At 36.7% G+C, this 14,766-nt stretch overlaps 2 protein-coding genes across 2 annotated transcripts; one reads left to right on the top strand and one right to left on the bottom strand.

Annotated features, from left to right (window-relative positions):
* Positions 1 to 3,760: 3,760 nt before the first annotated feature.
* Positions 3,761 to 7,455, bottom strand: LOC132308497 (G-type lectin S-receptor-like serine/threonine-protein kinase At4g27290). Its single transcript, XM_059806591.1, has 7 exons — positions 6,021 to 7,455; positions 5,564 to 5,692; positions 5,325 to 5,434; positions 4,971 to 5,181; positions 4,605 to 4,842; positions 4,373 to 4,523; positions 3,761 to 4,206 (listed from the first exon to the last, which is right to left on the bottom strand). The coding sequence occupies exons 1-7, from the start codon at positions 7,303 to 7,305 to the stop codon at positions 3,895 to 3,897; spliced, it is 2,436 nt and encodes an 811-aa protein (XP_059662574.1). The 5' UTR covers positions 7,306 to 7,455; the 3' UTR covers positions 3,761 to 3,894.
* A 4,564-nt stretch (positions 7,456 to 12,019) lies between these two features.
* LOC132309949 (uncharacterized) lies at positions 12,020 to 12,768 on the top strand. Its single transcript, XM_059808198.1, has 2 exons — positions 12,020 to 12,624; positions 12,744 to 12,768. The coding sequence occupies exons 1-2, from the start codon at positions 12,020 to 12,022 to the stop codon at positions 12,766 to 12,768; spliced, it is 630 nt and encodes a 209-aa protein (XP_059664181.1).
* Positions 12,769 to 14,766: the final 1,998 nt, after the last annotated feature.

The raw sequence follows: 14,766 nt of genomic DNA on the forward strand, positions 1-14,766 counted from the left end.
TTATTTTAAATATAAAAAGAAAAAGCTTTTTTTCTTTTTATTTGTTATTAAATAAATTTTTATTTATAAATTATTCGGGCTGGCAATTCTTTGATACCTGTTTGCATTTGGGTTTTCTCTTTCTCCAATCATATATATATATATATATATATATGTATATATATATATCAATGACCAATTGAGGTTTTTAGTAAATCATACAGACAATTCATATATATATAGATACATATATATCAAAGATTTGGAAGCTGAAAAGAAAGAAAGAAAAAAAAAAAAAATGGAAGTTTTTTTAAATTTTGGGTTGGATTCGGGTTGAGCCCGAACCTAACCTGAATTGTATGGGCTTTGAAAGATCCCAACCCGATTTAGGCCCAATTTATAAATTTAAAAGCCAAGTCCCATCTAACTTAACTGAAAAGTTGCCATCAACAGCATATTCTGGACGGTGATAAAAGGGGTCATCACGTTCGAGAGCCTCAAGAGGAACTCTGCCTTGTTGGGTTTGCAGGACTTGACGGACGACGATCAGATGGAGTTCAGCATTCTCATGTTCAGATTAAGCCCTGATTTGATGGATCAATCTGAATTTTTGTTAGAAGAAGCTCTTCAACAGGAATTCAAACATTATTGTTGATTTTTCTTTACTAATTTCTGTCTTGTTTACAAACTAATCTCTGATTTATTCAATTGTCATTAATGTGTCAGATTGGGTAGATGTTAATGTGTCAGGCTGCAATTGAAGTGTTCAACAAGTATGAAATTAGTAGCAAAAAAAGAGCTAGGGAAGTGTTGTGGTTTTGTGGAGTCTGATTAGGTAATTTGTTTTTAGGAAGATTTATGTAACGACTCGAACCCGTGGGTTCGAATCGCTAATCGGGACTTTACCCGAACCCGAGGTCAACTAAGGATATTACTGTCCTTTCTTATATCAATGCATATTATACATGTTATTCTAGGATTTATAAAAAAATAATAATAATAATTAAATGAGATCATAACTACAAAGTATGTCAAAACAGTCCACTAACTCATCAAGACCCGTGGAGGAGCGTCGTCCGTCACTTCCTTCCCATATCCTGAAAAATATTAAATAATGGGGTGAGCTAAACGCTCAGTAGGAGGTACCTAAGACACACCTCTTATGACCCAGTGAATCTACGTATAGAATAGAAATCAAGAGAACGGAATTATACTATACTGGTGATATATCCTATAACCACAACGTCAAATATAACCACAACTGTCATTCAAGTCACAATTATACCATGTATGCCAATGAAGTGCAATGCCATATCCATGTCGCTCCCCATTTTCCGAAACATTACCGTTTCAACTTCCAAACCATTAATACATTCCGACCCAAGGCACCTCCAAGGTGTCACGAAGGGAGGATTGGCTAACTATCAGCGACCATAAGGCACCTCTAAGGCGTCGCATTCGGCCTAGTTAGCTTAATCTCTAATCCCCTCTAGACTACACCAACACCACGAACCACTAGGTGCTTTCTAGGCGTCCAATTTTCGCAAACACTTTCCGAAAATAATTTTCTCAAAACGATTTCATTTACTTCAAAAAACACTTTTCCCTTTCTTTTTCTTTCCCAATGAATGCATGAATGCTTCATACTTCTAAAACAATTCAACTTTTGAATTTCACACATGCTTTCCATAATAAATTTCAAAATGTGTAATTCATGCTTTCATTCAACTTTGATTTAACATAGTAAACATACAAGACACAAATTCTATTCCACATAGGCATGCTTATATACAAAATATCAACTAACACATAATCACATTTCTTATATATATCATTTAAGCAAGCTTTCTCCTCAAATAACAATTAACACATAACCACATATCACTTGTATAACAATTAAGTCATCTTTGCAAGAATCCACAAAAGTTAGGCATACTTTACAACAATTAATAAAAGATAATTCACTAAAATCTAAGAAAATGTGAATTAGAAATCCCTACCTCAATTTTGTAGAAAAATCCTCAAAATGGGTCATAAATTTGAAATCCCTATAGTGCACCAAAACCACTTTTTCTTCGATCAAATCGTAGACCTCGACGCGCTCTTCGTTTTGCCGCAAACGGCTTCCAAAAATACCAAAAGATGAAGGAGAAATCAATGATTAAATTTTTGTTTTGAAAAGAAAAAGAAAATGGATCAAGAAGGGGGAGAGATAAAGAGCTTACGGGAGTGAGTGAAAATGTGAGGCCAACGTGGCCTTTTGGCCACAATTTGTATAAGTGGTGGGTTCTACCACTTTTAATTAAAAAAAAATTTCTTTTTCTTTTTATTTTTACACCACAATTATATATATATATATATATATATATATATACACACACACACACACACACATAACAATTCTCCACCATATATAACACATTAAATAAACTAAATGTGATGTAAATAAACCTAAACAACACCCCCGTACACGATAATTCCGGTAGCGGGTTCCGCACGGGACCTCTCGGCTCGAAAAATAGAAAAATGTAAAAATAACAAACCTTACATTTCAAAGAGTCCTGAATACAATGAAATGTCCCAACCAATACTCGGACACAACCGGACATCCGGCACGTAAAACGAGAAAAGACGAAAATACCCTTGAAAAATAAAAAAATTTTAGAAAATAAAAAATGGTAAAATTTGAAAACATTATAATTTAGTTATATGGAAACTTCAAGACTGCTGAAGTTTAGGGAAAATTCAGTTTTCTGATCTGATTTAACTTTCTTATTGGTTTTGAATTCTACAAAACACAAGTTCTTATAGGACAAATTTGAGACTCTATAAATATCAACTCTAATAAGATTTTAGAGTGTGTGAAAGTTAATCAGATTTTAGAGTGTGTGAAAGTTAGAGATAAATTTGTACCAATACAAGAGAGAGTAATTGAAAGAGATTGAGAGAAAATTCTCAATTGTAATTCTTCATCTTCTTCATAGTGAATTTTTTCAGTGTGCTCCATGGATGTAACCCTAAGATTTGGGTGAATCATGTATATTTTGTGTTCTTGTGTGTGATTTTTTTTTTTTTTATTCTTCGTGATTACTTATTTATTCCTTGAATAACGTTATTTATTTTGCGTTTCTGCCACAACAACTGGTATCAAAATCGGTTGATTGTGCAGAGCAACTCTAACAGGAAGTCCCTCCATTTACTGCTCTTAGTCTTTCCCTCTCGAAAATTAAAGGAGCAAAACTAAAACAATTTATGTCGTATTTGGGAGTATTGAATTGATGCTTTAAATTTGGAATGAGAACAAATTTAATTCAAACTTTGTACTAAATTTTTTTAAAACTCGTATTCAAAATTCTAATTCAGTTTTGCAAAACATGACATTAATGCTCATTCAGTTTCATCTCTGCATAAGAAAATAAGATATTTTTGACAAACCTTTCTCAAGTCAACAAACGACAGCAAGTACTTACAAACCTCACCACAAATTGGTAGAGCTGTTGTAATCAATTTCAGTTCAACTCCGGTCAAAAGGATTTATGTATGACGTGGAGGAATTCTATGCATATATATGTGTGACATATGTGAGTCCGGTGTGTGGGGGTGGGTGGTGGGGTTTGAGGAGGCATTTCAAAGTTCTCCAACCAAGATGGTCAACCATGCGAAGGTGGATGATATATGCAGGTACTAGTGTTAACGGCAAATGTGTGTGCGCAAATGTCATATTGATCAAATTAATTTCGTTATAACCATTAAAAAGTTAATATGGGGACATTGATTTGTTAAACAACAAAGAGCGTTGAAGATTAATGCAAAAATACAAACAATAAGAGATAAATAAGATACAGTGCCTGATGTCGCATTACCGTCTCAATATTACAAAACGTTATGGTTGAATTATTATTTTACATGAATAATCTATCTAGGTTCCAGCATTGTTATAGTTGCTGTATCATTTGTGTGGGACCCTATATCTTTAGATTCAACTTCATCATCAGTACTGGAACTTTCCGTGAAAAAACCGGGCTGCTTTGGTTGAGGTATTGTTGATCCTTCGTTACCCAACATGGAAACTACAGATGACATTGGTGGCCTGTCTTCGGAGAGTTTTTGCACACATAAGAGACCGACTTGAATACATCTCAGCACTTGAGACGATTCAACACATGAATCCTTCAAACATGCATCCATCAGTTCCAAGCCCTTATCTTCATGCCACAGTATCCATGCCTAAGACAATTGCAATCCTTGTGCTTATAGCCATTCACAACTTAACCAAAAAAAAATGCATATAGCCATTCACAGAAAAAGGCATCCATAATTGCAAGAGTTCAGGAGCTAGCCGCCGTGTCTGTGTGTGTGTGAGAGAGAGAAAGAGAGAGAGAGAGTTGCTTACATGTCCCAACAAGTTATGGTTGTGCTTTGAATGAAAAAACCCTCTGTTCCTTCTGCCACTCACTATCTCTAATAAGAGCACACCAAAGCTGAAGACATCGGATTTCATAGAAAACTTCCCATGAACTACATACTCGGGGGACATATAGCCACTGAATAAATGGTATCTCATATGAAATTTTGAAAAGATAAAATATAACAGAGTTTTGATTTTAGTTTATATAATAACTTACTGTGTTCCAATAACTCTTCTTGTTTTTGCATAAATTTGGTCACTCTCAAAATTTCTTGCTAATCCAAAGTCAGAAATTTTTGGGTTCATTTCACTGTCTAGCAATATATTGCTAGTTTTTAGATCCCTGTGAATAATTCTTAATCTTGAATCTTGGTGGAGGTAGAGAAGTCCTCGCGCAATCCCCATAAAAATGTTAAAGCGCTTTCCCCATGGCAATAATGCACTGCGATCTTGATCTGCACATCCACTTCCAACTATCGTAAATCCCACATGAAATCAAGCATAAAATGAATTATAAAGAAATAGCTTAATTAAAGTGATAATATTGATTGAGCAGATAGGGGACTAATTAACAGTCTCATACCAAAAATAAAATAATCCAAGCTTTTGTTGGACATATACTCATAGATTAACATCCTTTCTTCTTTTTGAATGCAGCAGCCCAGAAGCCTCACAAGATTTCTATGCTGAAGTTTGGCTATCAAAGTGACCTCATTCTTAAATTCCTCAAGACCCTGTCTGGAATTCCTGGACAGCCTCTTCACTGCTATTTCTTGTCCATTTGAAAGATTTGCCTGCAATTTTTATATACAAGATGCAGTTAATATTTTGATTACGCAAGATGCAGTTAATTTTTTGATTGTGCAAGATGCATAGTGATGACACATATATACTTTCTTTAGGAGATGATTGAATGACTAAATGTGACCCAATTAACCTTGTAAACTGGACCAAAGCCTCCCTCTCCGAGCATATTTGCAAGGGAAAAGTTGTTAGTAGCCGTAACAATGGTGGAGAAATCAACTAAAGGTAACTCCCAGTCTTCACCTAGAAAAAGGGTAAATAATTTTGTTTAGAAAAAGCATTCAACTATAATCTTTCTGTAAACTGTCACTGACAAGCTTAACAATAAAACTCTTTCAAACAAATGTAGGCAGAGATGATGTGTATGCTAACCTTTTCTCTTAATCCTCTTCTTCCATATGCCGCACCATAGTACCATGCCCATTATAAGCAGTCCAGAAAGGGAAGATACCACAAGAATAATCACCAGTTTATTCTTCTTATTTGAATTATGGATTGATTCTAGAACAGAAACAAGAACAGAACATATTAGTACTACTTCATTTTACAAAATTATTTTTCAGTAAATATATCAGAACATACCATTAAAGTTGGGCTGCAGTTTTTATTCTTGCCCTTTTACTTGTTTGTAACCATATTAATTTGGACTCTACCACTACATAGTGTAGGAACAGTGATTCAAGAAAGTAGCTGATACAGTTAAAAACTTTCTGCAACTAAAAATAATCATGCAATAATAATGGTCTAAGGCTTTTTGGCTCAACCCTGAAATAGTTTGAAAGTGAAGGGGAAATATCATCATTATAGAGTATCAAAAATATACACTTACCTAGTTCAGAGGCTGCTAACCGGATATAGATATCATAATCGTTACCTTCTCCAGTGAACTCTCTAATATCAATTAGATCTCCAAACCACATCAAGCAGCCACTGCCTCCTTCACTAATGTTTGAATTAGCATAAGCCACGCAAGAACAGTTTTTCAAGCACTCTGCCTTGCACTCCCTGAGGCTCATACTCTTGTTTAACCAGAACTGATCCAAAAGATCGGGCAGTTTCACCTTCTCAACTTTCAAAAAGCCCTCTTCACTCTGGCAATCCAGTGCCGTCCTCCTCATGCATCCACTTGACCAGTCTTGCATTTGCCAATCTTCTTGTAATTTGGGAGTGAACCCATTCAAACACTCACATACTGGTGCTTTCTGAATTCTGCAAATACCATTAGCACCACACTGCCTATAACTGTCACACTGGTCCTTTGGTAATGTATACAAGAGAGACCATTCATTGCTTCTTTCATTCAGTCTATAACGTTGAAGAAAGCCTGACTGATTCAAAGTTAGCCTCGTAAAAGCTGTGTAATTGTACGGCTCATACACATAATACGAGTTGTCCTTGTTGTAAACAAAAACTGGTGAATAAGCTAGATTTATGAATCTAGTAAAACTACTGAATTGAATTCCATTCCAAGGCCCAGTGCGGTATGTCTTTGCTGATCCCCCGAGTATAACCAACTGAGGCAGTCCATGATTATCATCAATTCTGTATGTGAAAGCTCCTGGAGATGGATCATCAGCACTTTTCCACGACACCAGATATCGCTCCAGATCATCATCGGATTCCTTTCCTATCTTCATATCCGGTAACCTTGTGTCAGATGGAAAATCAAAGCTCTGCCATATATAGCTTTCTGTGCTCCGCCTAGTCTTGTCCATGATAACAAGGTTTCCAGTATCTAATAGCTGCACAAAGGGGCTTTCAGCTACTCTTGATGTATTCGAAGACCAGATTGGGCTCTTCATTCGGTTGTGAAGAACAAGTGTTGCATTGTTGGTGATGGTTAAAACTCCACTTGAATCTGTAATTGGGCTATTTCTGTTAGCAACCCACACAGCTATATGTGGAGCATTCTTGTACCATATTCCCAGATACCTATTTTTGTTATTGCCAGGAGAGAAGAAGCCCAGCTCAAATCTTTGACCTGAGGAAACTAAAATTTGTCCATCACTGATGGATTGGTTTGAAGTTATTTTGTTAAATGCAAAGCAGAATTTTATATACGTAAGGGAAGAAATCAAAGAGTGAGAGAGGATGAAGAAAGCAAAGGTCCCCATTTTAATTTGATCAAATGAAAGGGAAAGAGTCTCAAGTGTATTATGGACTCAAAAATATATATTGACAGTAACTGAGTGATTATAAAGGTATAAATGAATTATGATTAAGCAGCAGTCAGCATTTTGGTTTCTGGTATTTAATTCTGAGTTTGTGCAAAAGTAATGTCGAATCTATTTGGAAATTTCTAACAATAGGATAAGAATCTCAAATGAGAGGCTTCAGAAAGCAGCAGGTGTCTCATTTTCAACACACATTTTTTTCTTTCAAAGATGGGGTCGATGCTATCAAAAATCAAAAGCCCCATACTAGAATATATGACTTCTTGTTACCTTTATTCCAGACTAGCATGATTCTGCAAAACACAGAGGACCAAGACACAGGACTTAGGGAATCCAGATTCACACAGACAAATAAAAATAACTCTCATCTTCTCTCTAGATATCTATGATTTTGTAATATTTCCATTTTTTTTATTTTGTGAGTTTTTTTTTTTCGTTTTGCGTGCTGGACACCATGGGGTGTGCCGCGTGTGTTTGAGAGTTGGTTTGGGCATTTCCTTGAATTCACTACTCTTAGAAAATGCACTAGTTTGTCATTTCGGCATTTTTCCGTTTTTTGGGGCTAAGAAGTCCCAGGTGGGACCTACTACAAGAGTTGTTGAGTACAGGGATTTTTTTTTTCCCGGGTCCATTGCATATTATGCATTATTATTTGATGTATTTTATGTGATTGTGTTTAAACATGTGTTGTGGTGGGTTTAGTGTATGCACACACACACATATATATATATATAATGAAAAAAAAGATTTTTTTATTTATTTTATTCTATGAGACCCACATATGCTTTTGGTCATTTTAATGACCACATGGTCGTTGCCATACCATATTGCTTCTTCCTTTTCTTGCATAATTTATTTCTTCCTCTGTGTATCAGTTTCTTTTTCCTTTTCTTTTTCTTTCTCTATTATAAAGTTAGATTTCTCCCTCAATTTTTGATATTTTTGGGAGCCGTTTGCGGCAAAACGGAGAGCGCGTCAAGATCTTCGATTTGATTGGAGCAGAGGTGGTTTTAGTGCACCCTAAGAATTTTGAATTCTAGGGTTTAGATTCAGCAAATTGGGGGTTTTTCCAATTTTTGGAGGTAGGGGTTTCTAATTCACAATTTTCTTTGACTTTTGTGAGTTTTCTTATAAAAGTTGTTAAGTTGTTTACTAAATTATGAGTATTGTTTATGATAATAGACATTTTATGAATAATGAGCATGACAAGGTGTAAATGTGTTGAAAGTGATAGAAATTGTTTGTATTATTTATTGATTTTGATTATATGCACTTGAATGCTTGAATGTCAAATACTATGTTGTCAAAATTGTTAATTGAAAGTTTATTAATTTAATTTTTCCAAAAACATGCAAATGAGATATAGATGAATTGTATAGAATTGTGAACTTGACATGGTATGGTAATCAAAGTATGAAGCATTCATGCATTGCATTGGGCAAGAAAGGGAAAATTTGTTTTGAAATGAAATGAAATAATTTTGAAATATTTGTTTTGGAAAGTGTTTGTGAAAACCGGACGCCTAGGAAGGGCTTAGTGGTTCGTGGTGTTAGTGTATTCTAGAGAAGACTAGGGATTAAGTTAACTAGGTTGGATGCGACGCCTTAGAGGTGCTTTGTGGTCGTGGATAGTTAGTCAATCCTCCTTTTGTGACGCTTTTGAGGCGCCTTGGGTCAGAATACACTAACGGCTTGAAAGTTGAAACGGTATTGTTTCGGAAACAGGGAGTGACATGGCATGGCATGGCACACCATTGGCATACTTGGTGCATTTGGTAGTTGGTTGATATATGTGTATTTGTTGATGATATAGTGGTTTTACTCGACTCCCGAGATATGATATCGTTCTTATGCTTTCTATTCTCTATATGGATTCATGGGGTCATAAAAGGTGTGTCTTAGGCACCTCCTACTAAGCGTTTAGTTCACCTCATTATTTAACATTTTTTTAGGATACGGAAGGGAAGTGGCAGGCGACGCTCCTCCATGGGTTTTGACGGGTTACTGGACTGTTTTGACATATTTTATAGCTATGATGTGACGTTTCTAAATTTCAGCTTTTTTTTTTTTTTTTCTGGAATTTTGTTACCGCGAGGGCATTTTCGTCTTTTCACGTTTTGCGTATGGGGTTTTGGTTAAGTCCACTTGCATTTCATATATTTTATTTTATGAGATTTATGTAGCATTTTTTTTGGTGATGTATTACATATGTGTGTGGTGTGGAATTAAAGTGAAAGAGAAGGAAAAGTCAAAAGTTGGTGCTGGGACTCACCACCATTTCTTAATGTGGTTTAGAGACCACACATATATGGTCTCATTTTCTCTCTTCTGTAATCCCCTCATTCTCTCATTCTTTTTCTTTTCTTTTTCCTTTAACTTCAAATCTTGATTACTCCTTCAATACTTTGAATTTTAGAGTGCCGTTTGAGGCAAAACGAAGAACACGACGAGCTCTACGCGTGAGTACCACCAATTTCAGCTTTAAACCTCCCTAGGGATTTCGAATTTGGAGACCCATTTTAAGGGTTTTGCATCAAACTTGAGTAGGGGTCCTTAATCCACAAAGTCTTGTGCTTTAGTAAGTTAATCTACTTGATTTTATGTACTAGCATGCTTAATTGTAGTGATTATAATTACTTTGACTTGATGGAACATGTATGAATGTATGAGGATTTGTATTAATTTAATTTGTATGATGAGCATGCTTGTATATGAGTTTTTATGTTTACTATGTTGTTAATATGCAATAAATGATGTATGAGAACATGCTTAATCATGTTGTGAGAAATCTCTTAGTATTATTGTAATGAAAGCATCAGATTCATATGCATAACATTGGGCTTGCATAAAGTGAATTGTTTTGAAAGGAAAAATGGGACTTTTGGGAAAGAGTTTTGATGAAACTGTTTTATGAAAACTTGGTCACCGCAGGGGTACCAAAGGGCCGGAGGGTTAATATAACCTAGAGGGAACTAGGGAGTCGCCCTAACATGGTTGAGCTAGCTGGGCCCATAATGACGTCGCGGGGGTACCAAGAGTCAAGGACACTAGCCAATCCTTTTCTTGTGTCACTGCGGGGTCACCAAAGGGCGGGTTATATTAACCGTTTGAAAGTGATGGTTTTGGAATGAAAACGGGGAGCGACATTGGCATGCATTGCATCTCATTGCATTGCATTTGGTTATATTGAGAATTATTGTTATGTTGTGTATTACCCCGATATTGTATGATCCCTATCTCCTATTGTTCTATTCCTTATAAGGATTCACGGGGACACAAGAGGCGTGTCTTAAGTGCCTTTTACTGAGCAATTTGCTCACCCCAATATATATATTACATTTTTTTCAGGTCACGGCAAGGAATTGGCGGATGAAAATCCACCACAGGCTTGAGAGAACTTGAAGGGCATTTTGAACGTATTTTGTTGAATTTGAACTTGTTTTGTAAAGCATATGATGTAAAATGTATCAAATTCATTGGTTATGTAACGGATGATATAATTAGAAGCTTGACAATCCATTTTGATGTAAGTTGTCTATGATGTAAAGTTTCCATATTAGCTTCCCTTTCATTTTTAGTTCATTTATAAGGTAGTAGGTCAGATCAAGATGCAGGGCTCGAAGAAGCCACTTCGGTCGACCGAAATGGCTCATCGGTCGACCGAACCTCTTTGTGGACTCTCGGGATCTCCATTTCGGTCGACCGAAGTAGTGTGTCAGTCGACCGGTTCAGGAAGGCTTGCTTCGGTTGACCGAAGCTCCACTTCGATTGACCGAAATGAGCCTGTTTTGGGGTCTTATCTCTCCTTCTTCCTTGTAGCTTACTCTTGACCCTTGGGTTGCTTAGAGCTTTGGGAAAGTTTGATTTTGATCCGGATAAGCACGTTTTGACACTTGGAATGTTAGGTTTGACGTAGATGACCTCGGGTTCGAGTAAGGACCTGAGTAACGGTTTGGATCCACGGATTTGGGTCGTTACAGGTATGGTATTAGAGCCTTAGGTTCGAAAACCTATAGGACGATGGGTAGAGGCCTACATGGGATTGCATGGAATGTTATTTGTGTTGTTTATTTGACTATTTGGTACTTGCTTGTTATTTGAAGAAGCATGATTAACTGCTTATGTGCTTACGTGCTTAAATGTTCATGTTACAATGTTTCTTGTATTGTTTTGCATGCTTAGTGTCGTTACAACATCATTTCATGTTGAGTCATCCAAGATGGACCTTAGTGTCATGTTTTTGAACCGTTTCCTCGTTTTATAGCACGGTGTCACGGCGTGAGGAGACCAGGGAAGTTATTCCTAGTCCGATTAGGGGTGATGTTGGCGAGAGCTCTAGCTCCAATTCGGAGGAGCTAAATGATGAGGACACACTTCTTAGGGACTTGATTCCCCCGAGAGTTGTCCCCATAAGGAGGGATAAAGTTGAAGTACCTGTAGAAGTGGGTAAAGGTTCTGTGGCACTAGAGTTGAATCGTTTGTTGTAAAGTGCCGTGAGGGCAACGATTGCTGCTCAGTCGCAGTCGGCACCATAACCTAGAGTTCAAGTTGAGGAGACGCCAGCTCAGAAGCGTCTCAAGATCATTAAGGGATTTTCTCAGTTGTTGCCAGTAATATTTGAGGGCGGTGCGGATACAATAGTAGCAGACGACTACATGGATCAAGTTGAAACTCAGTTGACCTTAATGGATGTGAAAAAGGATCACCTGAAGATCATCCTAGCAACTTACAAGTTTGCTAAGGATGCCAAACTTTGGTGGAAGACGGTTACGAATCGGCATAAGGTGGAAGAGATGATCTGGGACAAGTTCAAGGAACTATTCTATGAAAAGTATTTTTTGATTTCTAAAAGATGGGAGCTAAAAGACCAGTTTCTTGGCCTTATCCAAGGTAACATGTCAGTGGCAGAGTATGAGAACAAATTCACTTCACTTTCTCGCTTTCCTTTGGAAATGGTGAGATATGAAGTTGACAAGACTCGAAAGTTTGTTTCCGGTCTTAATGGCCGAATGAGGCCGTTTATAATGGCACAGTTTAGCAAAGTTTATTCTGAAGCAGTGGAAAGGGCTTTGATGCTTGAGGTTGATATCAAAGATAAAAATGCAAGGAGGGAACAGTGGAAACAAAAGAGGGGTGCAGGCCATCTTCGGAAGGATCTTCTTGGAAGAGGAACATGGGTGGTTCATCTCAGTTTCAGGGGCAGCAGTCTACACAATTTGCTCCTACCACTCCTATGCCAGTTGGATCTGATAAGAGTGGAGTCATATGTAACGACTCGAAAAGATACCAAAATAATAATAAAAATCTATAAAAATTTCGGCATGACTTCCGCAGAAAATGTTCCTTAACAACCTGTTGAAATACAAAAAATAAATGCAGTGGCCTCACTGGGCCTTATATCTAACTTATCCCGTCCCAACGCACAATTCAGATATTATACTACATTCCCAAAATGGTTACATACATACAAAAACATGGAACCCACTTAAGTTATATCAAATTATAGTCCATAAAATGTAGCTAGAATTAAAAGTTCATAGCTTACAACATTATACTAATTAAACTAAAGTGTCACAAGGTAGTTAATATTACATTTACAAAATATTAGAGTTTAATACAAAAGATAACAAAATAGAATGGGTCTTCAAGCTCATTTAAACCTGTGGTGGACCGTCGTCCGCCACCTCTTTTCCATATCCTGAAAAAAAATGTTCAAAATAAGGGGGTGAGCATAAGCTCAGTAGGAAGTGTCTAAGACACACTTCTTATGTCCCCGTGAATCCATACAATGAATAGATAAAAAGTGAACGTGATCATGCTATCGGAAAACACCCATTTTCAACCACAATAACAAGTATATAACAAATATCAACCAATCACAAATTTACCACGATGTCATGAAGTGCAATGTTATGCAAATGTCACTCCCCATTTCAGAAACAATTCCGTTTCAACAACCAAACCGTTAGTATAGTCCGACCCAAGGCACCTCCATGGCGTCACGAAAGGAAGGTTGGCTAACTATCCACGACCACAAGGCACCTCCAGGGCGTCGCACCCGACCTAGTTAACTCAACTATATTCCCTTCTAGATTACACCAACATCACGGACCACTAGGCGCCTCCTAGGCGTCCGGTTTTTGCAACACTTTTAGAAAATATTTTCCCCAAAACAATTTTATTTGTTCTAACAATAAATTTTTCCTCCTTTCTCTTTCCCAATGGATGCATGAATACTTCATGCTTCAAATCATTAATTTAACTATATGTTTTCACATATTTCCATTTACATTATCATCGCAATTTAATGAAAATTTCTTAACATTCCTTTCCTTTATTTATTTATAACCATAGCATCCATTTTTCTTCAAGACAATAAATAAATAAATAATCATGGAAACATACAACACATTAAACACTAAGCATGCTCATTTACCGTAATAAAAATAGACATGTATATGAACTCAAATAACACAAGGAGTACAATTATCATTGTAATTACAAAGAACTACAACAATAACAAGCTAAGTAATTAAAATTTAGCATACTTAGAATCAAATTTAAGGGGAAAAATTCACCAAAGGCCAAGAAATTGTAGATTAGAACACCCCTACCTCAAATTGATGAAAACCCCCAATTTGAGCCCAAGAACCCTAGAATTTCGAACTCCTTGGAGTGCACCAAATGATGATTGGTTCCTATCAAATTGACGGCCTCGACGAGCTCAACAATTTTGCTTCACAATATTCTACCAAATTTCAAAGGAATAGAGCTAGATCAAGCTTTGAATGGTGAAAGCAAAAATAAAACAAATATTCCAGAGAGAGAACATGGAAATTGCCGAGAAAGAGAATTAAAATGTGTATCTGTAATGGCCTTATGGCCTTTTTGATGTTTTTAATATAGTGGTGGGGCCCACTTATTTTATTTCTTTTTCTTTTAACATTAATTATATATATATATATACATATATATCACAACATTACATTCTCCCCAACTTTAAAAGATTTCGTCCCCGAAATCAGGCCATACCTGAGGGAGAAAACAACTCTGGATACTTGGAGCGAATCTCCTGTTCGAGCTCCCAAGTAGCCTCCTCAACTCCATGATACTTCCAAAGAACCTTTACCAACGATATCGTCTTTTTCATTAACACCTTCTGTTGTGTGTCAAGAATCTGAACTGGTCCCTCTTCGTAGGAAACATCCTCATCAATGTCCACATCAACCCAACTCAAAATATGAGACGGATCTGGCTCGTACTTCCGTAGCATTGACACATGAAAGACATTATGAACCCTGTCCATCTGTGGTGGCAATGCTAGTCTGTAGGCAACCTCTCCTACGCGGTCCAAGATCTCAAAATGTCCAATAAATCGTGGCGATAACTTGCCACTCTTCCC

This window comes from Cornus florida, unplaced genomic scaffold (genome assembly GCF_030987335.1).
Source record: "Cornus florida cultivar Cherokee Brave unplaced genomic scaffold, ASM3098733v1 CherokeeBrave_3.0.0_Hap2_Chr05, whole genome shotgun sequence".
In the NCBI taxonomy this organism is placed as follows: Eukaryota; Viridiplantae; Streptophyta; class Magnoliopsida; order Cornales; family Cornaceae; genus Cornus; species Cornus florida.